The sequence below is a fragment of the Clarias gariepinus genome, chromosome 24 (assembly GCF_024256425.1).
Source record: "Clarias gariepinus isolate MV-2021 ecotype Netherlands chromosome 24, CGAR_prim_01v2, whole genome shotgun sequence".
NCBI classification, from domain to species: Eukaryota; Metazoa; Chordata; class Actinopteri; order Siluriformes; family Clariidae; genus Clarias; species Clarias gariepinus.
In genome coordinates this window covers 9,784,350-9,811,877 of record NC_071123.1, presented here as the reverse complement: position 1 = coordinate 9,811,877, position 27,528 = coordinate 9,784,350, and the positions used below count along the sequence as shown (strand labels likewise).

Below are 27,528 nucleotides of genomic sequence, written 5' to 3'. Positions count from 1 at the left end.
TCTACTCGGCGGGCGATTCGTTGCTAACACGGCAAAGCGTTGCTAAGCCAAGGCCCCCGTAGTGAGAGGGTACAATAGTACACCTTCTTATCGCCTGATCCAAACAATTTTGTTTTCATATGTTTGTTTTAACAAAAAATGGTGTTAACAACGGATGAACGAGCTGTCATTAAACAAACATTCCAAACTTTGTAACATATTTATCATTATAAACGAATATCGTTTTTTTTATGTTTCAAGGCCATTTTCTAACAGGACTGTGGACTTATCCGCTATTTAAGTTGCTAGGCTCTTTGTGTTTTGGACGTCGTTGAGTGCTAAAATAACCAAACTTTTCCAAAGTTTGTTAAGCCTTGTATCGAAATCAATCTATTAAAAAAAAAAAAAAACTTTGGCACATTTTGCACGCACACTGTTATTGTGCGAGTATAGAAGCGGGTGATGGACAGGTTACAGTATTTCGGACCGGAGATATGGCACATCAAAGCGTGGCTAGCTAACCAACGGTAACTGGTAACCGGCTAAGCTGGCGGGGTCTTCGCCTAAGTCTCGCAAACCGCTCGTTTACATCTGTTAATAAATTTCGTTCTCTTCGGAATTGTCTCCCTGTAAGTTTTCTAATATTGTATGAACTTTCCTATGCGTCTGTGCATATAAAATAATCCCCTCATTGCGACATGTTAATATCGTCTATAGTCTTTGTACGAATGTACATACACATAGTTTGGGGTCGCTTCTTAAACCTAACAGCCTGAGGGCTCAGTCCGGACTTCCCTTTCAGAGGAAAAAGTAAGTGTTTGAAAATTAGCTATTTTTCATTTTACCCCCTCATGGACAATAAAAGGGGGTCAGGGAAGTATTTGTTCTCGTCAGTTAAAATATGTATCATGTGTTTATATAAAGTTTGGTTTGAGCTATGCGCTTAAATGAGTTTTATTTTCTGGCACGTTTTTGAAAAACCGTCGTTATTAAAAAAAAAAAAAAAAGCTTTGTTCTCGTCGTGTTTTGAAGTTATGTGTTCGTTATTTTTTATATTATTAATTCGTTCTGCGTCGCGTTTTGAATAACTCGTTACTTCGTCTTCCAAAATTAAAATAACACGCTAAAACACACCAACGACGCTCCTGTCGCCAACTAACTACGTCATCAACCCGCGTCCACTGTTGCCGTTGGTTACTAGACGCACGCGCTGATCGGCCGTTGACGTGCTGTTCTTTGTAAATGCGCTCAAGAATGTAAGTGCTATGACGTTATTAAAATGCCGAAGCGGGCAAAGTTACAATAAAATCATCAGCTACGAATTTCATTGGAATGTGCATGTTGCACCGGATAGTTTGTTATGCAACTAAAGGTAAGATCCCACTTGTATGTCTAAACGAAATTGGAATAAGTTAATTACAGTCTTTTATCTCTGTGTATTTTATTAATGCACTGTTATTGTGTTTGTGATTGTGCAAAAATGTGAACAGATTACGTTACTCACTCAGTCACTCATCTTCTATACCGATTTATCCTGTATTGAGTGTCGCAGGGACCTGGAGCCTATCCCAGGGGGCTTAGGGCACGAGGCAGGGTACACCCTGGACAGGGTGCCAATCCGTCGCCCAAATCACATTATTCTTTTTTAAGCTGCTTGTGCATGAGCAGCTGTTGTTTTAATTGCTGCATGAGCTAAATTAATTCTTTATTAAATATAATATTTAAAAAAACACTGTGTTGAAGATCACTATACCAATAACTGATATCTTTTTGGGGAAAGATTTGGCTTTATCATATTTAGTGACACAGTAAGTGGGCTTTCCTTGTTTTGTAGCGGTGCAATGTCCACTCAATATCTGTTGGTTAACATTACACTCTACAATGTTTAATATCTAAAATAAAATTTATAAAAAATCGTTTAATTTGTTACAATCCAAGTTTCAAAACAACAGCCATGGCTAAGGACTGTAAAAGCACCAGCAAGTGTGTAGATAATATTCTTATTATGCTACGGGGTTTGCTAGTTGTAACTGCAGAGTTCCCATCCTGAGCACTCTCTCAGTGACACTCCCATCCAGTAAGTGGCGGTATTGCATTGTCGTGCTGTGTTATTGGAATTAACTTGGCCTAGCTAATGTCTGCAATGTTACATGTGGTTGAAGGTTACAAACGTAGAGTTTTGGAATGCTAAACTGTATATTAACCAAATATTTTAGGCAGTTCTGTATATATTTTGGCAGTTTCTGAACAGTATTGCGATTTGAACCCACCGGCTAAATCTGGCAACAGAGTGTGTTGCCTAGGAGTGTTTTCCTAGGTCACACATTGCCGTTCTCCAAGTGCCATATAAAAAAATTACAGTATTTGCATTTGATAAATGTGTAAAACACACATCCTTGGTATAAATGCACATGGATTTAAGGATCCATTTCCCTCTACGATATTTGTGACTTTGGTATAGAAGTATGGTTGGGTTCCGAAAATGGCAATGTGCCAATATGGCACTGTTATGTACTAGAACCGAATCAGTGTGCAGAAACTGGTGCCTCACTTCAGTATCGCTGCAGGTAAAAAATAATTTCCTAACTGAGAAAATGTATGTGAACGTGTGTCAGAAAGCTCTATAAACCCAACTCATTTTTGTAATAACTTAAGTGTCTATCTTAAAAGCAAATCTTGCGAAATGAGAGCGTCTGCGTGAATGCTACGCGAGCATGCAACAATTACACTTGCTCTGACAGTAGCCGGTAGCGTTAGCTCGCTAAGCCAAGCACTTAATTTAAAATGCCTAAAGCTTAAAAATGTCTAAAACATTCTAAAGTTTGACTGTAATTCACAACAAAGGATTTGACATGCAACATATGTCTTTCAATGTGTTTGTGCAAAGGGGTGAGCATGGCAAATCTAATGAAACATTTAAGGACACACGGAATAAGGTTTAAAATTGGGAAATGCACCAGCTTGCGGACATCAGCTGGCTCGTGTGCTCCCCCCCCAGTCAGGCCAACCATAGCAAAGTAAAAAGAGGTTTTCTATTTTGCCAGGTAAGGCAAATATGGTCATATTTCTGCAAAAAAGCTGCTGAAATTTGATGCTAGTTTGTAGCGTACCAAGAATACCAACTACTATGCTGTTACTGGTGTTAAATTATTGTAGTTGGTTTAGGTAGTATGTAAATTAGTTATGTTCTAATTATATTTTATCTTATATTTATGTATACTTTAAATATAAAGAGGCTAGTGAGACTAGGTGGTGTAGGGGTTAGCACTGTTGCCCTGCACCTCCAGGGTCCAGGTTCGATTCCCGGCCAGGCTCAATTCCCATCTCTGTGTGCATGAAGTTTGCATGTTCTCCCTGTGTTTGGTGGGTTTCCTCTGTGTACTCCGGTTTTCTCCCACAGTCCAAAGATATGTAGATTAGGCTAATAGGAATTTTCAAATTGCCTGTAGTGTTTTAATGAGAGTGTGAATATGTGTCTGTGTGTGTGTGTGTGTGTGCGTGCCCTGTGATAGATTGGCAGGGTGTACCCCACCTCGTGCCCTAAGCCTCCTGGGATAGGCGGTATAGGAGATGAGTGAGTGAGTAAATATAAAGACTGCATCAAAAAAATAGATGCCGCAACAAATTAACCATAAGCCTCAGCTCGACAGAGTGATGTACACTAGGAAATGCAGATAAGAAACTAAATGACTTCAACTAGTGTTCACATACTAGTGAACATACTGTACCTGACTGAACTAAAACATTTGTACAGATTGTATGTGTGAAAGATTTGTGTAGGACTGTACTCCTGTTTGAATTGAGCTACATTGCTTCTACAGACAAAACAGCCAAGACATTTAGTTTTAAAACAAAATTTTTCCCAACAGAAAAAAATTGCACTGGCTGGAATCCCCTGCAGCCGATGATTTATTTTACTGTGTCTAATGAAAACTATGGATATTGTTTATACCTAAGCAAACAGCCCTAAGAAATTCACAGCATCATTAAGAGTTAAGTCCTAGCAGCCAAAAATTAAAGATTTTGGGCTGAATTCTCCAAGAATATCTATAAATCTTTAGAATAAATCCACATGTACCTCAAAAATGAGACCTTAATGATTCAGATATAGCCGCTTATCCTCTGCAGTGAAAAATTGCATGGGCCTGTAATGAAGTGCTTGTAACCTCTCTTTTGGCTGACTCTAATATATGTAAAGTATCTGGGTTGAAGAGGAGATCAGCATGGATGAAAAATTGTTTAGACATTGACGTTCTTATTTACACCTTAGCACATACACATATGGTATAAACTTACAGTATGTATTCAATTGAGCCAAAGGGTTCATCTTTTCTTATTTTCACACATGCACTTGATTTCTTTTATTTTTCACATTTGGTTTTTGTTTATTCTATGCTAATGCCTGACTGATTATTTACTGTCAATTTCATTGATAATAGTATAATTTGATTAGGAAATAAGGGGGCACTGTAAGGTTTTCTAATATTATGTGAATGTTCCCATGCTTCTCTGCTTGTAAAACAATCCCCTCATTGTGACATGATAATATTTTCTATAGCTTGTGTTGTACATATATACCTACAAACAGCTTGTGTCCATTGGAACCCTTTTGTCTGAGCGGAAAATGCTAATGTGTTTCCTATCGCCTGTCTGTCTCCAGGTCTGAAATGACCTGTTTATCATTCATTTTGTGTTTGCTCCCCTCCCTTGATTTTGGGTCAGCCAGTAAGCTTATCCAGGTGCCGCGGACACATCAAGCAATAATTCTTCTTTTAATTTATCTTAAAACTTAACAATTTGGGCATTCATCATAAACCTTAACAAACCTTAAGCCAGGTGTGTTAAATCTATTGTGTCTTACACTAAAATGTCCAAAATGAGGGTGTTGTTGAAATTCTCTTTTTCAAACAATAAACCTGCCAAAGAAATTGAATTTAAGTTACATCAAAATTAATTTGGTTTAAAACACAGGTCAGAAGGTGATTGATCATCCGTAACGCCAGTCCGTCTGCGATGGAGCAGTACCATGTTTTTGAGATGATAGGCGAAGGCTCCTTTGGCCGAGTGTACAAAGGTCGTCGAAAGTTCAGTGGTCAGGTTTGTGCCAACATCTACCTCTATAAACAAAAAATATATACAAGAGCCACTTGTTGTTACGAGTAAAATTAACCTGTGATTTTTTTTCTTTTCCTTTTTTCCCAGGTTGTGGCTTTAAAGTTCATGCCTAAATTGGGTCGCTCTGAAAAAGAGCTGCAGAGCCTGAAGAGCGAGATTGAGATCATGCGAGGGCTCAAGCATCCGAACATAATACTGCTTTTGGACAGTTTTGAGACACAAACAGAGGTAATATGGTGAAAAGTAATGTGGTTGTTGGTTGTGCATTACACATTACACAAGTAAGGTAAGATAACTATTTGGCGGAGGATCCAGTGCAACGGCTCAAACGAAAATCGCTGCCAGCGTTTCCAATTTTCCCATTCAAATCTCTTGGTAAACGACACTGTTAGGCAAAACGTAATCGTATATTCAGACGTTGGCAGCAAAAAAATCTCTCTTGCCCTGGAGGTCATTTGGCTAATTATGCTGCAGAAAACTTCTTACTTAACAACAGCTCTAATAACATAAAAAAAAAATTAAAAAAGAGCTTCAAAAGCCAGGCTTCATATCTAGCTCCCTGGGATTAGTGTCTCAGCAAATAACATAGGAAAACTGTATAACTTAACTGTGTAACTCATAAAACTGTATAAGCATTTGTCACTTACAGTATAACGAGGTCATTTGTGTTCCCCTGGCAGGTGGTAGTGGTGACCGAGTACGCTGAAGGCGATTTGTTTCAAATCCTGGAGGATGATGGAAGTTTACCCGAGAGCCAGGTACATAAGGGATACTTTCACCTGTAATAATCCACATTCCTATTTCCTTTATCTGTTACGAGACTCCATGTTTTGAATTCATGCAAAATAATTGAATGTGAAAAAAATCTGAATGGAAAAGGGTTGCACAATTTTGCACTTTTATCAGACTCTTTAACTCATCCACACGTCACACCTGTGGTCACCGAACTTCATGGAGTTTTTTCTGCGTCACTGTGATATATTCTTGTATGTATTAATACATACAAGAATATATCACAGTTGTTAATTATTACTAGTGCTAATAATTTATATACAGTTTACCTGTTACTTAGCTTTTTCAATATTTCAATATCATGTCTGTTTTATTGGGTATATCCAAGTTTTTACCTTCTTTTTAACCTATTTAGTTGCTGTGTTAATATCAATTTCCCTATGCAGATTAATAAACTAAAATCTTCTATCTTATCTTATCAAATGTAACATGCCTTTGTTTCTAGGCTAACAGTAAATAATTGTACGAACAATCTCATTAGGAGGAGGTTTGCTTACATGTATTTATCACCTCAAATGTATTTTAAAAACGTAAACAAATATTTATCAACAAACTCCGCACAAAATCCTGACTTGTGTCTACTACCTATAATAAACTGCAGCCTTTTGCGATTAAATGATTATTAAGGTCTATATTTTGATGTTATATTTTTATGTGATTAATAGTGATTAATTCAGTGCAGAACTAGAATGGAAATGCATATATTGTTGAAATAGAAATAATAATAGCTTAAAACATCTGTTGTATCCATTAGCACAGGGTTTCTCAAACGTTTTCCAGCCTCTCAATCTCACAGATCCTCACCAAAATATAATATAGCTTTTAGGCTCATTGCATAAATGTGTCAAATAATATTGGTTGCTACTTATGGCAGCCTTTTTTTAATTTCTGTACTTGCCACTTATAGAAGACACTTAAAGACCAACTTGTTTATGAGTCATTGAGGTTTAAATTAAATTCTGTCAAGTGAAGGGGCCAGTCAGACAGGCTAGTAACTACAGATAGATCAGTAATAATTTTTTGGATAATAATTTGGATAAAAACTGGGTGATTTTTATCAACATAAAATTAATAAAAATAATAAAGCACAGACCCCAATAGCTATGTTATAAGGACCCCTGGGGGACCTGAATCCAAGCTTGAGAAATACCGCATTAAGAGAATATGCCATATATAAATTTTGATATATGACAAATAAATGGTGATCTAGCAGTCCTTGTTCTTATTTGATTACATTATTTGTTGCATCTTCTTCCAAATATTCACTCTTAACAATTGTTGAAATTTTTGAAATTTACTTTACAATTTTGCAAAACATTTCGATGGAAGCAGCTAATCACTGGCAAAAGTTAGTTCCAATATATGTCATAGTGATGTCAGAGTTGCAATATAGTACACGTGGATGACAGAATGACAGCCAGCTCAACTGAAATAGACACCTGGTTTCTGCGAATAGCCATCTTTCTTACATTTGTTGTTTTGCTGTGTGTGTAGGTGCGTGAGATAGCTTGCCAACTGGTATCTGCCCTGTATTACTTGCACTCCCATCGTATATTGCACCGCGACATGAAACCACAAAACATCCTTCTGGGCAAAGGGGGTGTGGTGAAGCTCTGTGACTTTGGGTTTGTACTGCACAAGGTGCTATGTAAAGTAGCAACCATTCTATGAATGTCTAGATACTCTTGACCAGGGATCTTCAACTTCAGTCCTGCAGGGCCACTGTCCAAAGATTCCTCTGCTCAAACACAGCTAATTTAATCAATTTGTTCACTTACTATGTTCAGTGGGTGTGTTTAGGTGTTGGTAAATTACAAACTTTGCTGGACACTGGCCCTCTAGGACTAGTGATGAACAGTCCTGCACTTAAGAGTTTAAGAACTGTTGTCATATTGTTGAATTTGACAGCATTTCTCGTCTTTAACTTCTTCCAGATTTGCTCGTGCCATGAGTGTTTCCACTCTGGTGTTGACCTCACTTAAGGGGACACCTCTGTACATGTCTCCAGAACTGATGGAAGAGAAGCCCTACGACCACACAGCTGAACTCTGGTCCTTGGGCTGCATTCTGTACGAGCTCCACATGGGGGTGCCGCCGTTCTACACCAACTCCATCTATCAGCTCGTGCAGCTGATTGTCAAGGATCCGGTCAAATGGCCAGAGAACATGAGCCACGACTGCATGGTACTAAGTTTCACAACACCACAAACGTTTATTTTTATTTATTTTTTTTTCTTTGTTGAATTTTATAATAATTTATATGGGGAAAAACCATGACATTAGGCACGACACCATAAGTAAATCTTTATTATGCTTGTCTGGAGCTGCATAATTATGGCCACAGCGATAATGAATGAATGAATGAATGATTTCATTTTATATGAAACACTACAAGCCATGGTTGCATAGATGAATACTTTTTTAATTAGTAAAAGATTGGGCCTTTGTCCTTTTTTTTTTCTTATAATATTTTAAATCCATCACATAAATTTAATTAAACTTAAAATAAATACATTATTCAGCAAGTAAAAATTGTTAAATAATGATTTAATGCACCAGTGTGTAATGTCAATTATATTCATACAGTCACCATAAGAAATACTGTGCAATTCAAAGTGTTTTCCGAATTACTAATCTGCAAAATTATTTTTCGTCTTTGCCAGAGTTTTCTGAAAGGTCTGTTAAATAAAGACCCTCAGAAAAGGCTGAACTGGCCTGACCTGCTTCACCATCCTTATGTTGCAGACGGAGTCATAGGTGAGGGCATTTCATGAAGATTTATGGCTTTATAAGCTTTTAAGACTGCTCCCATAATTTAGGATGAGATTATTAACACAACAGGATTGCATGTGAAATGCTGTAAGAGCCGTGTAACATAGCGAGTGGTGATAACGTAGAGTCGCATTGTTGTGTCTGGACAGTTTTGCCAGATGAGGGTTCATGCAGCCCACTGACCATAATGCCCAGTCCCATCATCCAAGCCATGAAGCAGCAGCAGGTGGCAGAGAAATCTGTACCTCGTAGTGGAGAGAGCAAATTACTGCGGAAAGCCAGAGAAATGCAAGACAAAAAGCAGAAGAATAGACAGGTGAGCTTCTATACCACACACTTTCACTACAGGGATTATAGGATAAATCTCATGAGTGTGATGCTATTATAAAATTCAAAAATAAATTGATCGTTTGAAAATTTCATGGTTGTGGTTTGAAATATTCTCATATGAATTTCCAGTTTAGCAAGTCTGAATTTGTCTAATTTCCTTTTTTTAATTAAAGGCCCTAAGCCCACTGCCGTAAATTTATTATATGCAATTCTTACTTTAGTGTCATGTAATTTATTTGTTATAAAATACAATTGAATAATTTCATAAACAAACTCTCCTTCTCTCAGGGATACCGGATAATACGGAGTCAGTTGCATGATGCAAGTGCTTGTACTAAACTGACGCTAATATTAGCTACACAGTCGTCAATTTGAAGAAATGACAAATTCAACGAAAAAACTCTTACTCCGAGACTCCGGGGTCTCACACTATTGCAAAATTTACTGTACACTACGGAATTATACTTTATAACTGTTTTTCATGATGTGACCTGTGTGTGTGACAGAAAAAAAAAAAGAGTTTTTTTTTTTTAAACATTTTATTTTATATTTGTCAAATTGGAACATTTTTCACTTTTTATTTATTTTTTTGACAGGCATTTAAAAGTCTTACAACTTTAGGATATCTGCAGAAACACTAAAAATAATATATAAAAGATTATTTAAAGAAGATCTGTAAATTTTTTTATTTTATTCTTTTTTTTATTCCGAAAAAACACACTGAGCACTCTTTGATAGTAGGGTCGCATTACATGAATCAAAATGTAAAAAGAAATTTACAAAATATACAATTACAAAATTATTTTATGTGACCCAGAAAAATACGATTATTCGGTCTTAACTTATTCTGAAGTTTATTGTAATAGCATTGGACTGCAGTGTCGAAAGACCTCTAAGCAGAAGTGGTTTGTTTTGATTGTCCAGGACCCGCTGAAGAACGGGAAAGCGCTTGTTAACAGCCAGCCTCGCACCAAAACTGCCCCGGCTGGAGAAGCCCCCACCAGCAACCATTCATTGGGCAGCACCTTTACAGTGTGTCGAAATTCAGCTCATCCACCAGCCAATCAGGATCAAGCCAATGACATTGGTGTTGCCAGGTAGTATTTGTGCTCCGAATTTGAATGTAACATAAAAAAGCTGTCTTCATAAATTCGCAACCTGCACCGGAAAACACTGCAAAGACATTTTTGATCATCGAAGAGTCAGAATATTAAAAAAATATTGAAAGGTTCAAATAAAGTGTGTAAAAGTGTGTAAAATATGCTTCATGCACAAAGTTGTGTTTTTGTTTTGGTGGCCTCAGGGTGAGTTTGGCTCTGTGTAAGGGTCCCATCAGCAGGGACTATGAGAGAGAGTTTCCTTCAGTGGAGGTAGGACCAAGGTTGATGGTGAGACGGTCCAGACCTGGACGCACCAGCTTGGCTTCAGTTCGGCTGGACAGTGATGTTAGTAATTATGGAGTTTATTACTTTTTCAGACTTTCCAGAAGAAAAGCCAATAAGGGTTTAAATAATTGTAAATGTTTGTTTTAAGGCAAAAATTAAATGATTATTTTTATATTGGTTATTGTTAATTATGCCAGTGGCTGATCTTGAATTACACCCAGAAAATTTTCACTTTTTCAAATTTTCAGCTAAAAGCATTGAAAAAATATCAGAAAGTTAAATCATTCATATAATGAGAGACATATTTTCTTAGGTACCATATTTAATCATTTACTTAATATGCACTCACTTGGCGCTTTAATGGGAACACCTGTACACCTCATTTTTATGCTTTTAACTTTATCTGCAGATAGAGGTCAAAGGGCTTCGGTTAATATTCATAAAACATTAGAATAGGAAGACGTATGATCTGAGGGACTTCGACTGTAACATGGTTGTTAGTGCCAGTTGGACTGGGTTTTCAGAAACTGCTGATCTCTTGGGATTTTTACACACACACAAGGTGGTAGAGGTTACACAGAATTGTGGGGAAAACATGCAGTAAGTGCCAGTTCTTCGGGCAGAAACACCATGTTGATGAAAGTGGTCTGACTGCTTTGGTTTGAGCTGAACACTCTTTATATTTGCCATAAGCAAAAAAGCAACTCAAAATGCATAATATGCATTCAACAACTTTGTGGCGAATGAGCTGTAAAAGCAGAAAGCCTTTGGGGTTCCACTCCTGTCAACCGAAAATGAATGATTCTTCAGTGGGCACATACTCACAGAACTAGACAGTCAGATGTTTAAAAAAATATATCAGTTGGGAAAATTCTTTACCTGCCCAGTGTATAAAATCTACATATTGTACACAACATGCTCAAACCAGTCTGTCTGGTATTAACAACCGTGCTACAAAGTTACTTAAATCATTGTACAGTGTAAAACTCCTGACCTTTCGCTGCATGATTATATGCATCACACTGCTGACACCCAATTTTCTGTTTGGATAATTGCATAAATGAACAAGGTGTTTATATTAAAACAGCAAGAAAGTGTATATCACCTTTTATATTTCCAAGTAGGTTTGATGGATCTGCAATAATCTTGTGAACAAAATAATACCACACTCATATAACATGTCCCTCTGCACCTCACCCAGGAGCAAGATGTTAACAGTGATGAAGAGTGGCAGCGTTTGGCTGAAGTGACAGATAACATGTCTGTGCCTATGGATCCCCACATCCATCAGAAACTGAAGAACAAACTCCTGATATGCAATGAGCAGGCAAACTGCAATTACTCTATCGTATTTCAATTAAACAAGAGTCCTGTTGGTTAAGCTTAATTATCGTCTAGGGCTTTGCTGTAAATACTGTGCTATAGTTGTAGTCACCTCAGGACAAAAGACGTGTAGTAATTGGTAAAATAAAAAACCCACATAGAGGTAAATGAATTATGGAGTAAATTTAACACCTTTTTTCTTTGCACAGCTTATTAATGGGAAGGTGGAAGAGCCTTCTACTGTTCTTCACCTCTTAAAGATTCTCAGCAACATTATCCTGACCTCTGACCCTGCTGATGCCAGGAGAATTGGCGAAGAGATAGATGCACTTAACATTTTATTTAGTCTGAGTGAGGTGATGCTTAGCAGTCCTGAAGTAATGAAGGTAATAGAACTCAATATAGCTGTCTTGTTTATTAAAACACAAAACACTTAAGTCAGATATAAATACATAAATGAATAAAAGTATATGCATAAGCATGTATACACACACACACCGTTGTTTTTTTATTATGTTTTATGAGCCATTTCCTTTGAGTTAAATTTTACTGTAGTTAAGTAATGGTTTGTCTGCACGTAATCCTAACTTTATTCTTAGTAACCACAAATTCTTTCAGCTTTTCTAGAATAAGAGGTGCAATTTTTTGTATTAAATCTTCATTATACAGAAAATCATTCCCCTCTTACTTCTCATAAAGATGTTTACAGAAAAAACACAACAGAAATAAAGTTATGAATTGCAGTATAATCATAATTATTATTATTCAACATTCACAACAATGGTTTAAATAAAAAATCATACGTGAAACATTTACCACAATAAAAGTATTTTTTTTTTCTTTGTAGAACCATTTAAAAAATAACAATCATATAACTTCAGGCACGAAGGTCTTTTAAGTTTTTATAAAAATAAAAAAAACATTGTGAAAATATGCAACCCTAAAAAAAAAAAAATTTACATTCTATTTTTTTCTGATCTGATTTTAGAAAAAAATATTATTTATCCGGGATTTAAGTTGCATAGATATTTGTCTTGAAAATAATGCTGTTAATAAGTAGATTTACATTTATCACTGGTTTAGCACTTTTTACAAATTGGGACTGGCATAATGAAGTCATCAGTTAACACTGATAAATGTTAGGATTGCTGTATTAATAATATTAATATTGATTAATGAGACTGATTGCTCATAATGTGGTGTGACTGCAGAAGCCGTGGAGCGAAAAGGTGCTGGCAGAGCTGATGGCTGTGCTGTTGCCGATGTGGGAGAATCAGCCTGACTGGCAAATGAAGGAAAAGAGGTCTGATTTTTTTTTTTTTTCCCTCCCCACCCTCACTAATTGCTATCTTCTTTTTCCTTGATATCTTAAACAATTATAGGTGCCTTAATTAAAATTGCATTTTTTAATCTGTACTCTGTGAATTAATATTTACAGAAATAATGTCAAAAATAAATTGCTGTAACAAAAAATTGGTGCCATTTTTAAGTGCGCAGATGGCTATGAGTAATTAGATTAACTTGTTAATTTTTTATCTTATAAATAATTACTTCTCTCACTAGAGCTGAGGATTTGTGCCAGCTGTTGATATCATTATTCCTCCATCCCGACTCAAACGCTCTGGCAGTAAGTCCTTGTCTTGAGCTACAATTTTACCATTTTAATTACTGATACCAATCTGATTAATAATTAACCAACAATATTATGGATCTGTGCCCTTCTGGGTTTTCATCTCATCCAGCCACAAGCAGCAGCAGTCCTGAGTCTGTTTGTTCACTACGGCGTGTGTGTTAACATCCACATGGACAGAATTATGACTCTTCTGGAGGATCTACTGTCAGGACCAGAGGAGGTACACACACAACTTTCCACCATAATATTTAAAGGTCATGCTTAGTTATGCTGCAATATTTGTATAAGACCTGGGAGTCATGATGTGTTTGTTTTTTCTCTCTTAGCCTCATTACCCTTTACCTCCTGGCTGGGGCATGTGCGACGGTGTCCTGGCATTAATTTTTTATTTTCTCTCTGAGGTAATTTTACCCAGGATATTTTGTGAGATTTCGTCATGTAATTATGAAAATTGTAAAAATTCTACATTATAATAAACAGATTTTCCCCTCAATTGCAGAGTGAAAGCAGTGCTCTGAATGATTTTCTGAACTCTAATGTTTGGTGTCACTTGTGGACTAAAGTTGGCACTATTCTAGAAAGGACAGCAGTAAAGTCTGATTTTCTCTCAGTTGATGGTAAAATGTTTATTTCAGAATAGAAATAATATCAGTACTATATGCCATTCACTGCATTTAAAATTAATTTTTTTTTCCTCTTTTCCTAGGTCTCTCTGCCCTTTTATCTATTGCTCTTTTGGCTTTCTCCAATGAGCCTCACGACTCCCTTTTTCTGTTTTTTGATGACGGCAAAAAATTTATTCGGACCCTTACTCGTCTCTTGACTACTGATAGGTCAGTTGACCTCCAGACCATTTACTTTTTATGAACCGAATTTTAGACATCATGTTAACTGTGACCCGCCTCTGTGCTCTCATTCTTAGCAGCTCGGCACCACTTAAAAGGGGTCTCATGTGGGGCGGCTCTGATATGAATAGTCTAGCTCTGATGAGCTGCCAGTTACTGTGCTTTCCGTTTGCTGTGGAGCTGCCCCAGGAGAAAATGGCGGCGATTCTCCACTCATATCAAAGCCTCAATATAGTAGAAGGCTTAGTTGAGGCAAGTAAATACACCATTCTACATCAAGGGTTCATAAGGTGTATATATAGGTTGAATTTAATTCCTTTAAACGTTTCTACCTGTATCTGCTTTTCCAGGTGATTCAGCTCCAATCCCCTGCTCTGTTAGAGCTTCCGCTTTCTTTTTTGTGCCGTCTTTGCCTGTCCTTCCCCAAGTATGCAGTTCCAAGCTTCATTACTGCAGCACAGAACTGTGGGTTTCTTCCTCAAAGCACACCATCAGACCAAACCCTAAATAACCTTAATCACTCTGGGAATGCTGCAGAGCAGCCAAAACTTAAACGCACCCCACATAAAAAACAATTAGAAAAGAGCAGAACTGATGGGAATCACCCTAAAAGAACCACAGACATATTAAGTGGGAATATAAATAAAAGCAGGGACACGAGGGATCCTCCCAAAGCGCAATCCAAAAACAAGTCTGGAAAGGTGAAAGGAAGAGGCTTTCATTCAAAGATCAAGCATGATCTAAAAATTCTCAGCATGGAACACCTTCAAGATAGTATAGAGCTAGACAGTGAAGGTGTGGAGGAGCTTCTAGACAGCCTGGAGTTTCACAAAGGCTTCTCAGATCATCACAGACATCTCACAGCACAGCACAAGAGCAGGACAAGCTTTTTAATAGACAGTTTAGAGCAACCCAACAACTGCATGGGTCACACTACTTTAATTAAGAGTTGTTCTAAGGCATCAGAGGTCATTGGTCAGCCTCCTCAACCTGAAATTTGGACAGCAAGTTCTCTCTTGTCCATGCTACTGCAGACTGAATCGCTGTTTGGGTGTGCAGTTCAGCTTCTGACTCTGCTGTGTCAGACTTGCACACCTGGTTCAGCCCTCACTGCTTTGCCGGTGGACCCGGTTGTGCTGCGATTTGCCCTACACCACTGTGATGATGGGGTCCGAGCAGCTGGCTGCAACCTCTTGACCTGCCTTGAGCCAGATTTGGGACAGACATCTACCAGGTCAAATGCAGGACCAGACTGGACTATTGAACCAGCAGTGTTTAAGGACTTGCTAAGTCGCTTGTCTGATTCTGCGCCTTCTGTACGCAGAAGTGCCTGTAAGGCTGTGGTAAAGTGGCTAGGCATGATAAAAAGGACTGAAGTGTCTGAGTACAGAAGGAGAACCATCAGTGCTCCAGCAGTAACAGGCAGAGGAAGAATGAGGTTAAGGGTTGAAGGTATCAGCCCTCAGATGAAAGGCAACTCTAGCTCTCCTTTAAATTCTATAGGTAGTTGCATAGAGGGAGAGGAGTGGCTCAAAGTCGCCATGGGAGCAGCATCTCCAGCAGTTTCCCTCCTCTCAGATTCTGATGCCGTCATTCGGCGACAAGGCTGCATCATCCTGGGGAGCATGGCTGCCATTACCGGGGGTGAAAGAGCGGTGATGAGCGCGGATGCTCCCCATCAACTTCTGCACCTTGCCCGCACCGACTCCCATCATGCAGTGCGACGGCAAGCCCTGTCCGCCCTGTGTGCATTTACTTAAGGGGACGCACTGTAGCAGGTGAGAGGTGTGGGTTTTTCATGCCTGTATTGCGTAATTATTACCAACAAAAAGTAATAATAATTTAAAACATTTTTTATGTTTTAGCCTTATAATGAGGCAAATATCTAGTACCATAATTTCACGTGCAGTAGCAATAAAATGCACAGCACTACTGCGCTCTACGATCAGTGCAGCCCCATAACAATTACACTTACCCCCGGAACGCTTTAACGAAACGAACAGCGAACAGACACATTTGAGAAATATTGCATCATTTTGACAATTGTGCTGTGGGACTCGGAGAACAACAAGTGAGAACTCCTTACCAGCATGTCTTACTCTTATATTCGAACTGCTTTTTCCACAAGGCTCTGAAGCCCATTGAAGCTGAGCTTAATCTCCACCATATATCCCAGACCTCTTCACTTCAGAGCAATTACAGATGGATGGGTCAAGCAGAGGCAAAACATTAATGTAGACTCAACACCACGGTAAAATATATATATATAGTGTAATTAATGTACTACCAGTTGAATTATTGAGTTTTCACTGGCACTGAGAGTGACAGAGCAGATGTCAATTATCAGTTATCTGAATGTCAGTAATTGTTCCTGTACAGTTTTTTTTTTTGTTTGTTTGTTTGTTTGATTGGGGAAGAGAGTGAGGATGGTCTTGGATAAAGATTAATCCTGTACTTTAAGCAGTTTTAGTGACTGTGACTGGCCCTAAGCTGTGTATGTTTGTGTGCAGACACTACTTGTATAATACAAATGAGGATTGATTGTAGAATTCTGTAGAACGATACTCATGATTAATAACACTCCAACAATAAATTTTTGACTGTTTTGTGTTTTTGTGATTTCTCAGAATCAATGTAATTTATTTATGTTTATATGGGATATGGGAGTCATTTTCTTAGAGGTCTTGTAAATTGCAGCTGCCCTAGATGACTTTGTAGCGTCATGTACACAAAATAAATTATTTTTGGGAGATATTATATTTAATATTTTAATGAAACAGCAGTGTGTTTGTGTGTATGTGAACCCTCGCTTACTTGAGGAATAATAAATAATATAACGCGTGAGTTTCTTAAACGCTAATGGTTTACTTCCTAAAACAGACAACTACTCCCCTATATAATTACGATCATATGAACATTTGTAATTGTAAAATTTTAAGTTTAAAATTATTTGTAATTTATGCTATTTGTTTGCTGTAATCCTGTACCGTTTTAACCGTTTTTTTTTAAGAGGAAGACAAGTGCCGCTTTCTGGTGTCTCCTTTAGAAATTGCGGTTATCTGTTTATTTTGTTGTTTTTGGACGTAGTTTGTGTGATTTATACATAATAAATAATACTAATTAATCCTACGAAAAAAAGTAAAATATTACTTGTTCATATGTTAAATGCGGGTAGGTGTAGCCTCACTTCAGTCATTCGGTATTGTGGCTTTTTTTTTTCCTTTTCAATTTTTTTTTGCTTTGTTTTTGAGCCAATACCACAATTTTTAAAAACGACTATAAATGCGATATTTGTCGAAAATTAAGGTTTTGTTAAAGTGGGCAGAAAAAACGAAATTATATACGCTCGAGAACGTGGTTATATGATTTAACACTGCACCCGCCTTGGAGCTGCTCTCTAGTCAGCTTTATTCACCTCAGTGTTTTAGTCATTTATTTAGGTTGATATTAAAAGTAAAATATAGGCTATTTCTACACTGCCTATTTTAAGAGCGGAGGGAGGAACTTTTTGCCGGTGTGCTATTTAGATCGTGTGTGTGTGAGAGAGAGAACCGGAGAGAGGGAGAGGTGTGTGTGTGTGTGTGTTTATATAGAGAGAACCCCGATGAAGCGGTTTGAAGATGAAGGCTGCCGGTGCACTAAGCAGACTATAACGAACTCCTCACACTACCAGTTAAAGAAAAAGCATATATACCGTCTGTTATCGTAAACAGCAAGCCTATATTTCTCAGTACTGAGGTACAGGCTTAATAAAAATTTAGACTGATCCTAAACCTGAAAACTGACAGAGGTTGTTCGTTTGTGTACGCCTGTGGGTTTAAAAGCTGCGTCACAAATTAGACGCAAAAAATATTTAAATAGAGCTGCCTGATTATCGAAAGTGCTACATTTTAATAAATCGTTGTCAGATTTGGTAGAAGAATTAAGTAGTAAGTGACTGATATTTTTTTTTCCTTTTATTTTAACGTATTTGGTGGTTTTTACTCGAAGACAGCCAAACTGTATACTACTTGGGCTACCGCAAGCTAACCGGACATCTCGCTAACAAAATCATTTTAGTTAAATTTGAAATTTATTTTAAAAAATAAAAAAAGCCGAATTTTAAGTATTTTTACCAAGGGTTTTTTTTTTTTTGGTGTATTTTATTTTACTACAATCTTCAGTTCAGCAGTCTGAACAGATTTTAAACATAGCGCTTGTCTGTAAAATCCTCCCTCTAAAAAATGATAAAACCCGAGCTTTCACCCCAAATCTGTTCGTGAAGTCATCAGCTTCGAGAGCCATTACTGCTTACACAAATCACTTTATTTGAATCAAAGAAATGACAAGAAAACACAAAGCAATCAACTGGGGAGAAAAATAAAATGACGCGTCGAAATGTCTGGTCTTGGTCTTTCAGCTGGTGTGAACGTGTGTAAAACAACGTGGCTCAGCCGCGTAGCTCATGAGTTCGAACATTGGTCAGCTTCACAAGATGACACACCACAGTCTGCTCGTTTTTTTTCACAAACATGATTGTATACCGCCAAGAGGAAAGCAGATTGAAATTCGATAAGGCGCTTAGCTCTCTCAATATCTGTGCTAGGCTACGTTTTCAGAAGGCTTAGGAAAATAAAAGTATTGCTAAGTTTTAAGGTACACATGAAGCATCAATTAAAAGTTTTATGTGTAAAAAAAAAAGAAAAGAAAAAAAAGAACAAAAAAACCTAATTGCGTCTGGATTTTTTTCCTTGTGGTTCCATGTTTGTACATCAAATAAAAAATATCACCAGACTGCTTAGGTGGATACATAAATTTGATACATATACTGTAAAAATAAAAACCTTAAATTCATGTTCATTATACGCACCTGTATTTGCAATTCATATCAGAGTACATTAATGAAAATGCTGAATAAATATTGCTAGGAAGGACAGAAATTTGAGCTACAGCTAAATAAAAGTTTTAAAGCCATCTCAAGCATTCTAGTGGAAATATAAAAAAGCTGTTGAGCTATAAAGATTTTTGTGTGTGCTACCCACTAGGACACCATTTTAAATCAGATCAAACAAGCCTTATAAAATCACAAACCCTGATTGTTTTCGCAATTACAGCAGAGACATTGGGCCAAACAGTAGTTTGTGAACTCAAAAATGCCACTCGTTCTATGAAATGACTAAGCAAAGAGGATATATAACAGGTCTTTAGCAAGTAAGATATGCTGTAATGTTTAACATCCCGTTCAAACCAAAAGAAAGAACAATGGCATTGAAAAGCCATGAAACCTTAGGCATGCAAAACTAAAACATTATGAACTTGACACACACAACATTAGGCAGTGCCATATCTTCAGCATCAAGTTACAAACTGACATACTTCCGTGACTTTGGACATAGATAGCATACCTGAGCTGCAGGACTAACCTATATTGGGGATGTAATGGAAAAAAAAAAAAAAATCAGGCTTGGTATTCCTGAGGGAATATTCATTTTTGAAAAGAGCAATTCCCCTGAAAGTCAATTGGTTTGGAAAAAACATTGCTTACTGATATTAGTGCTTATTAGTTTTTGATGGAAGAATTACGCTATTGCCGAGTGCTACAAACCTTGCTAATAAATAATTTTAAAAATAAATTAAATAAAAATCCTCTGCATTTTAATAAATTAAAAATTGGTGCAGGTCATGATACGTTATAGCATTATGTAAGGTAAAAATAATGTGCTTTATTTGACTGTGTGTTCAGTGTTAACATCAATTCCGAAAAGGACATGAAAAATAGAACCCGTTTTATCTATTCTTGGAAAAAAGGAGGCCCACACAAAAGCCAACTGTCATTTAACCCATGACAGAATCACAGTGCATATTTATTTGACTTTACGTTGGAATTGAAAAAAGTGGAAGTTTGTGCTGCAGCTGTTGATGGATTTGTCAGTTTGTAACGAAAAGTAAATTATTGGTTAACATAACGTGCAAGAGTACACCCTCCAGCCCCTATCCAAAAACAAGAGGGGAAAAAAAAAAAAAAGACATTCGATCAGAAATCATTCCAACTTAAATTCCAATCCATATTTAGAGCACTATCAATTCTACTTGCAGGACAATCATCAATTGTCAGGCTACCAAGTTCAGCTCAGGCGCTGGCCTCTTGTTTTAGGCGTTGACTGCGGGCCTTGTACACCTCAATCAGAAGGTCTTTCACGTACTGGATCTCTCGCTCCACCGATTCGGCCTTGTCCCGAAGTTCGCGGTTTCTTCCCTCCAGACCATGAAGCTGCTCCTCCAATGAGTCCAGCTCTGCTCTCTTCCTTTGACGATACCTGTTGAAGAAAGTTAAATGTAAAAAAATAAATAAATGTTAATATAATTGGTGAATCAGGCTTTTTTTTTTTATTTGTAGTCTCGAAGGGTGTGGCTGGTGTTTTCTCTTCCATTATGTGTTATTTAAGAAATTATAATATTTAATTTAGCTATAATATGCCTGTTCTACACCTACACGCCTGGCTGGTCAAAAGCTGTTTGGCCTGTGAAGTCAACAATGTCCATGAATTTTATTTAAAAAAAAATTTAATTTGTTTTTCGTTTACCATAGGCTTTACTATAATTGTGCATTAATCAAAACCAGGTGCATTTTAGAAATCAAGGTACTGAAAGAAGTACCTGCTTATTAATCTAGCATGTAATCCTATGATTTTATGGTACTCTTTGCAGGTGGGAAATGCTATACCTGTGAGCTGCAGTCTTGTTCTGATCCCTCTTCTTCTGTTTACGTTCGCCTTGATTGTTTTCAATTGGGGAGACATCCAGGTCTGGTTTTAAAATGCAGGGCTCTTCCTTCAATGCGCAGACACCTCTGGGGCAATGAGCACCCATGTCGTGTCCATGTCTGTCTCCATTCAAACACTCAGGGCCTTGACCATCTAGAAAGCTGCACTGATATTCGCTATGTTGACGATGCATCTCGATCCCTTCTGCTTTTACTGGCTCATTGATGGTCCCTAGGAAGTTGTGGTAGGCCTCATCGTGAGTTCTACCTTGAAGATAGCACCCTTCATTGGACTCGGTCTTCCAGGGTATGTTAGCCTTGACCACATCACCAACAGATGCTTTGTTTTCACTCATCATCTCCATCTCTCCACTTCCATCCATTCCATTCATTGAGACTTCTCTGACACCATACATCATCATCTCATCTTTTTTGTGTGGGATTTGAACAGGTCCGCCAAAACCATAGCCGCTGCTAACAACTTTGCTTATACCGATAGCTTCATCTGAGTAGCGGCAGTTCTTTTCTTCTTTGGGTAAAATGGCGCATCTTCGGATCTCCACCGCGCTACCCAAGCAGTACCCTTTGCCCACCACCCGTTCATCCTCCACACAGCTGTAGCTACCATTAAGTGTAACAGCTGAGTTACCTGAGGTATTTCCTTTGGAACTCCAGATGCCATTCTCATAGCCTTCACTCGCTTTCACCCCATCAGAAACTCTCTTGCGGCTGCAAACGTTGGCACTGGGACGGCTACAACCGTAAGGGGTGTGTCTAGGCATCTTTGATCGGCCAATGGGTCCCCCACAAAGGCTCAGCAGGTCTAGTTCCCCAGTTGCTAGGGTAACAAGTAGGGGGCTAGATTCTGATTGGCTAGAAGCAGAATATGATGCATAGGGCAACTGGTAGTATGATGAGGGGCCCACTGGTGGTGGCCCCTTGTCGCATTTGCCCAGTTTGGAGACTTTCTCTGGGAGCGGGTCAGACAGGAAGTAATCCTCCAGCTGCGCAAGCTCTTCCTGCAGCAGAGATGTCATGACCTCCAAATCAGAGGGCACCTGGATGTCATGCTGGAGGGGCGAAGGGGGAAGGGATGCATTGGGGGAGGGAGAGGAGTGAGGGGTTGGGAGGTACGAGGAGAAATCCACTTCTTCCGTCATCCAGTCACTGAGACCATCACCTATTGAGAAAGTAAGAAATAAACATAACCTGTAAATCAACTGCATAATTTACAAAAATAATAATAATAATAATAATAATAATAACAAAAATAATTTACAAGAAAAAAAAACAACATTAAGTGCGCTAAATAATGTTTCTTATTTCAGGATTTTGTTAAAGATTATACCGCATGATCGATATAGTTGATAAATACAAAGCATTAAATCGATAGCATTATTTTATATCAAAACAGTTCAAATATACACCACACACATTTTTAAACAGACACACATTGGTAGTTTTACTCACTGTTCAAGGAGGAGAAAATGTGCTGCAGTGCGGTGCCCACCTGAAACTGGGAAAATAAAAAACTGTACTCACTGCAACTCACCAATTAAGTGCTGGCTCTCCTCTGGCCCCTCCCCTCTGCGCCTCTCCAATTGGCTGTGGTTAGCCTGTGGGTGAGAGAGAGTGAGGGGGTCTGCCGGGCATCCAAGTAGAGCCTTCCATATGGGCGCTGACATTGCCATCATTCTGTCCGATGATTCTACAATTCAAATGGCCGAGCTTGTGGTGCACGATAGTGTCGTTAGTGAGTTGAGCCACAGAAAACAGGGCTGGGTACGCATTATGAAACCTAAAAAAATGAGGGAAGATGGATCAGAGAAGACTACCGAAAAAAAAAAAAAAAACTTCGCATGATTTTAAATGTCTAGGATATAATCAAAGAAATGTAGAATTTCTTGTGTATTCAGCTTGGAGAAAATTATGAGGAGAAGCTGTTTGAAAGGGCTTTTCACCATCTACCGTCACTGTGTTGTCGATATACAAAAAGCCTTTGATGGCACCAGGAAACAATTTTTTGCATGTACAAGAAATACATCAATTACATTTATACTAGACATTGATGAGGTAAATGACCCATTTCATTTCAGCATCACTCAGGAAACATCTGTGATTGTCAGGGGACCAATTTAGGCTACCGCTAGACCTGTTCCATCCATCTCAGTCTCCTGTGCCCACTTAATAGTCTCAGCTGAGATCTCAGTGAACCAAGTAGATGTTCAATCTGTGCCAAATAACCCTATTGCTCTCACTAACATGAGACACACAGAGCTACTGTAACTGGCATGCATTATTATTATTATTATTAATATTATTATTATTAAGAGTTAAAATAATCACCAACTGTGTTTCACTTTTGTTACTAGTGTAAAACAATCAGCCAGGATCAGAGACAGACACAAGAGCCAGGCATTAATGAAAATACTAACGCTGCATGAAAACACTCTTCAGCACAGCACACTATACAATGCATCTTTGTTTACACTCAAGTCCTGGACCCAAAATCACAAGCTTTTTGCATTCATGAAAAAGCACAGCATCATTACAGTCATGCTTAGAAATCAGAGCCAATAGGAAATCTCTGAGACATACGAAACTATATAAACACAAAACATGCACAAGTCAAGGAACTCTAGGACCAGAAACTCAGCGTGCACGTGGGATGCAGGCAATGACGTAATGCAAGGTGTCAGTTGTCCTGCATGCTCTAAACTCCTTCTCCCTTTGTTTTCAAGGTAGTCTACCTCAAGCTGCAGTTCTGAGCACTTTGAGTGAAATAAGGTCACCAAAAATGAGGGTGGTGGAAAGTTTATTTTTAGGGATAAAAAAATCATGCAGTGTCTTTTCCCCTCTAGAATTGTAGCCAAGCTATGTTTAAGACAAGAAGCTGGAAAACTGGTACATCTCATATTTAGCATCAAGATCTTCTGTTGTCCACTAATTCCTTATTTCAGGCAGAATCCATTCTGCAAACAGTGAACTGTCCAAAGTGCACTTAACGATTCTTTCCCCAGTGAGTGCTATACACAACAGAGCAAACACAAACCACAGCAACATAGATCAAAGTGTTGGAATGGCTTTGTGCTCTTAACAACTGGATTACGTTACATTTGGTGCAGGAGTCATAAGTAAAAAGATGACATACAAAGTTATTGAGCAGCGCCATTATTTTGTGGCAACAGTTGAATGAACTGGCAAAGTAACAAAAGTAGCAAAAACTTTCTCCCTCTCTTATTGCATTTAAAACTCGCAATGGAACATGCAAGCCTAAACAGGAGAGATCAAAGCAGCACCGTTATACGGTCCCTGTATCGTTACAGCAGCTGAAACACCCTCGTAAAAATAAACTCAGCAAAGTAACAAGCAAGTTTCACTTACTCCATTATGTTGTTGAGTTTGGGGTGCGTTGCTACAGCAAAGCACGGCGCTTGGTGAAGAGTCGACGCGGTTGCTGAATCAAAAAGCCATGTCTCCTTCGGAGTGGCCAGGACAGAAGTGGAGCTGCTCTCGCTTTGTTGTGATGGAGTTGATGACTGAGAATAAGCTTAATTGAGTGAAAGCATCATCATCAGGTCATCCACACCTAGCAACCGGCTGCGTCATGCGCTCATGTGCCGGTCGTGTAGATCCCTCCGCCCTGACTGCACAGCCCTCGCAGACTTGCCGCCATAGTAAACAACGCCTACATCATATGGGTTTAAACATCCAGACATTCCCTGTAAGTGTAAAAACACTTAAACAGTGCTCTCAGACGCGTTAAAACCCGGAAGTCTGTTCAGAAGTGGCATTTCTAGGTTTACGTACATAATCTGTTGTATAGCCCTTTCAAGGATTTTCAACAAGGCAGACAGTAGACGTTATCACGATGTATGGATTCAGCGGGACTATTTAATTTGCTACGTCGAGGAAGAACACTTTTTGCTACCCAGGAGATACAGGGCTATTGTTGCAGCTTAGTTGCATCAGCGCTGAAAGCTGCGCGCAGATTGGCTGCGGCCGCTAAAACCGCCGCGCTGCTATTGGCTAAAATCCTTCTCTGCGCTTATGTGATTGGCTGGCTCGAGTGGGACGTCTCATCCAACTGGCTTTTACCTCAGCGCTCTCTGTGCACATGTTACACGTAAACATCCCGAGAGTAAACCAGCGAGGAAGTTTTATACTCCTTTGGCTCAACTTTTTCAGAGCATGATAAGAACTCGTTTTTTTATTGTTTCTGTTTGATTCAATCCGTCATGTAATTCTTAAGGCAATGATCTTACAACAGCACTCCTGTTTAATGTGTAAAGAGGACACGACTTTTAGGTCATTAGTGGACGTCGGATGTTTGTGTATATTTGCATAGGTTATACATTAACCTACATGTCGTTTATCCTAGTTCGGCGACAAGAATGGACGTGTTTTATATGTCGTTTAATAAATAAAGGTATTTATACATGAGGGGAACAAATCGTTTACTTCTAAGTTTTTATTTTAGGATGCTTTGGTGCTTGTCTCGTGCTCTGTTTAGCTGGTCATTCATAATAATTAGTTTGTTTGCTAGCAATCATCATTCAGAATGATCTTTTCATGCTGAAAAAAAATCTACATGATAAAATAATAACCCAAAAATGCGCCAGTTATGCTTTATTGTTATTGTTGTTTTGCTCGTGTAGTGTAGTCTAACAGGTGGATTAGCCGAATATCTCTCCCGATATCGTAACCCCGAAATAATCTCCTGAAACGCACAGTCACTAACCTACCGAACAGCGTTTCAGCTTTGCTACTAAACAGACGATGCATTTCTGCGCATGCGTATTTTTAACAACAAGCATTACTATAATGGGTCCTGTTAATATAACAAACAACAAACTTATCGTTTCCTCTGTCGTTGCTATCGAAAATGTTTAACTCTATGTCGTATGCGATAGAAGTTGCAACTAGTTACATGTTTGTGTCAGTTTTCCATCTGAATATCTCATTGAATGGCCCCAGGCTGTGCCTTTGGGGTCGTCGGGTCAAATCAAGCCTACATCCTATTAGCCGCTTTAATCATGCTTAATAACATAGAATCAGTCTTTGTTTTCCCAGCCTCAGCAAATCCTAAAGCTGATTGAAGGAGCTACGTCTTCCTGTTGCTATAGCAATAGCGAACACTGCCCCCTATTTTAGACCTGTTTTCTGGTTGCTGTTGCCATGGGATTTGCGATGGGATTTGCTCCCTCTCCCGGCCCGTGTTTCTAACAGCTTTGCCTCTCAACTCCGAGAAGTGTCACTCCCTGAAAATATGTCTTGTTTTTCCCTCCAAGTTCAGGGCTGCAACAAGTAGACTTTGATAAGCCTACTGCCTTAAATGTTAATTCAAGTAATGAAACATTATTTATTACTGATTGTATTTCACACTTGTAACAGTAGGCCATCAGTACTGTACATCAGACCAGTCTTGTGTTAAGTTGTCAACCAGCCTAAGGGCATGTTTTTCCCCCTGTTGTAAATTCAGTCCTTAAAAGTCTAATACTTCAAACGTACTTGCATCTTTTAGAAGTAGTAGTAACCCACAAACAGAGAATATACATCACTCGGTCCAATGCCTGGCCCGGAGCTTCCCCCTGTCCTGCACATTTTACTGTTTTTCCCCGATCCAATATACTCGTTTCACCTCCATTAATTAGGTGATCAGTTTAATCAGGTGTGTTAAAGCAAGGAAACTGTACAAGACACACTACGGATCAGGATTGGGAATCGGTGGCCTGTATAATGCATCATTTAGTTCTTCTCCTCATTAACTTGCCGCTTATAAATGTCTTGGTCCAATACATAGAGTAAGGGGGACCTGATGAAATATATATATATATATATATAACTCACTCTTTCTTTTCAACATAGTGACATCAACAAAACATATCAATAGAAATAAAAACCGATAAAAACTCCTAACAGGTGTCAGTCTCACATCGGCATACTAAAATAAATAAAAATTTTATAAAATCAATAAAATGAGACACAAATAATCTCCGACCTAGAAATATTTTATCTCTGTAAAACCTTTTAAGACTTGCAACAGATTGTATGCATTACATCAGTTAACCAAAGTTCAAACCAATAATCTATTCAGAATGTTGTGGGTCTCATACTGTGGTGTGTACATGTGTTGAGCAAGCACCACCAGCAATGAAATGCTAAAACACCGAACAGAAAAACCACAAATTAACACCATTACTTTGTACTGGGCTACCCCATCCTACACATTTAAATGTTTTCTCTACTCAAGTCATGAAGTCTTTTTAATGAGCTGGGCTTTTCCAGAAAACATAGTACACTTACGATCATCTTAACTGGGAGAGAGAGAGTGCTCAATGTGATACTTACTCATAACCATTTAATGATCTTTAGGTTGTGGGGCTTTTGGGAAACTCTGCCCTGATTAGTGAATCAGTTGGCCTAGGCACTACAATATGCATGACAGGGGAAAGTCCAGGTCCAGCAATGGGAACCTGTCCAGCTTCCTAAACAATATCCAAGAATAATTTGGGATGCATAAAACTAACCTCTATTACAAGACTGTCAAATAAATCCTCAGAAATGTATTAATTAGCTATAACCTGCAACCATTTTACCTTTGACAGGGTT

At 38.4% G+C, this 27,528-nt stretch overlaps 2 protein-coding genes across 3 annotated transcripts; one reads left to right on the top strand and one right to left on the bottom strand.

Annotated features, from left to right (window-relative positions):
- The first annotated feature begins 297 nt into the window (after positions 1–297).
- On the top strand, positions 298–16,793 carry stk36 (serine/threonine kinase 36 (fused homolog, Drosophila)). Its single transcript, XM_053485268.1, has 20 exons — positions 298–1,351; positions 4,951–5,076; positions 5,182–5,322; positions 5,775–5,852; positions 7,381–7,511; positions 7,821–8,070; positions 8,550–8,643; positions 8,808–8,974; positions 9,913–10,085; positions 10,292–10,433; positions 11,575–11,700; positions 11,906–12,082; positions 12,908–12,999; positions 13,260–13,323; positions 13,439–13,549; positions 13,656–13,730; positions 13,829–13,946; positions 14,036–14,162; positions 14,252–14,426; positions 14,525–16,793. Exons 2-20 carry the CDS (start codon positions 4,993–4,995, stop codon positions 15,932–15,934), a joined length of 3,735 nt encoding a protein of 1,244 aa, XP_053341243.1. The 5' UTR covers positions 298–1,351; positions 4,951–4,992; the 3' UTR covers positions 15,935–16,793.
- Positions 16,794–18,461: 1,668 nt separating this feature from the next.
- On the bottom strand, positions 18,462–24,800 carry atf5a (activating transcription factor 5a). 2 transcript variants are annotated; one of them, XM_053485270.1, is made up of 5 exons: positions 24,301–24,800; positions 22,469–22,714; positions 20,878–22,096; positions 20,274–20,470; positions 18,462–20,144 (listed from the first exon to the last, which is right to left on the bottom strand). In XM_053485270.1, the coding sequence occupies exons 2-4, from the start codon at positions 22,608–22,610 to the stop codon at positions 20,284–20,286; spliced, it is 1,548 nt and encodes a 515-aa protein (XP_053341245.1). In that variant the 5' UTR covers positions 22,611–22,714; positions 24,301–24,800; the 3' UTR covers positions 18,462–20,144; positions 20,274–20,283. The 2 variants fall into 2 exon arrangements, with proteins under 2 accessions (XP_053341245.1, XP_053341244.1); XM_053485269.1 differs by having other exon boundaries at positions 18,462–20,470; positions 24,301–24,799.
- Between the last annotated feature and the right edge of the window lie 2,728 nt (positions 24,801–27,528).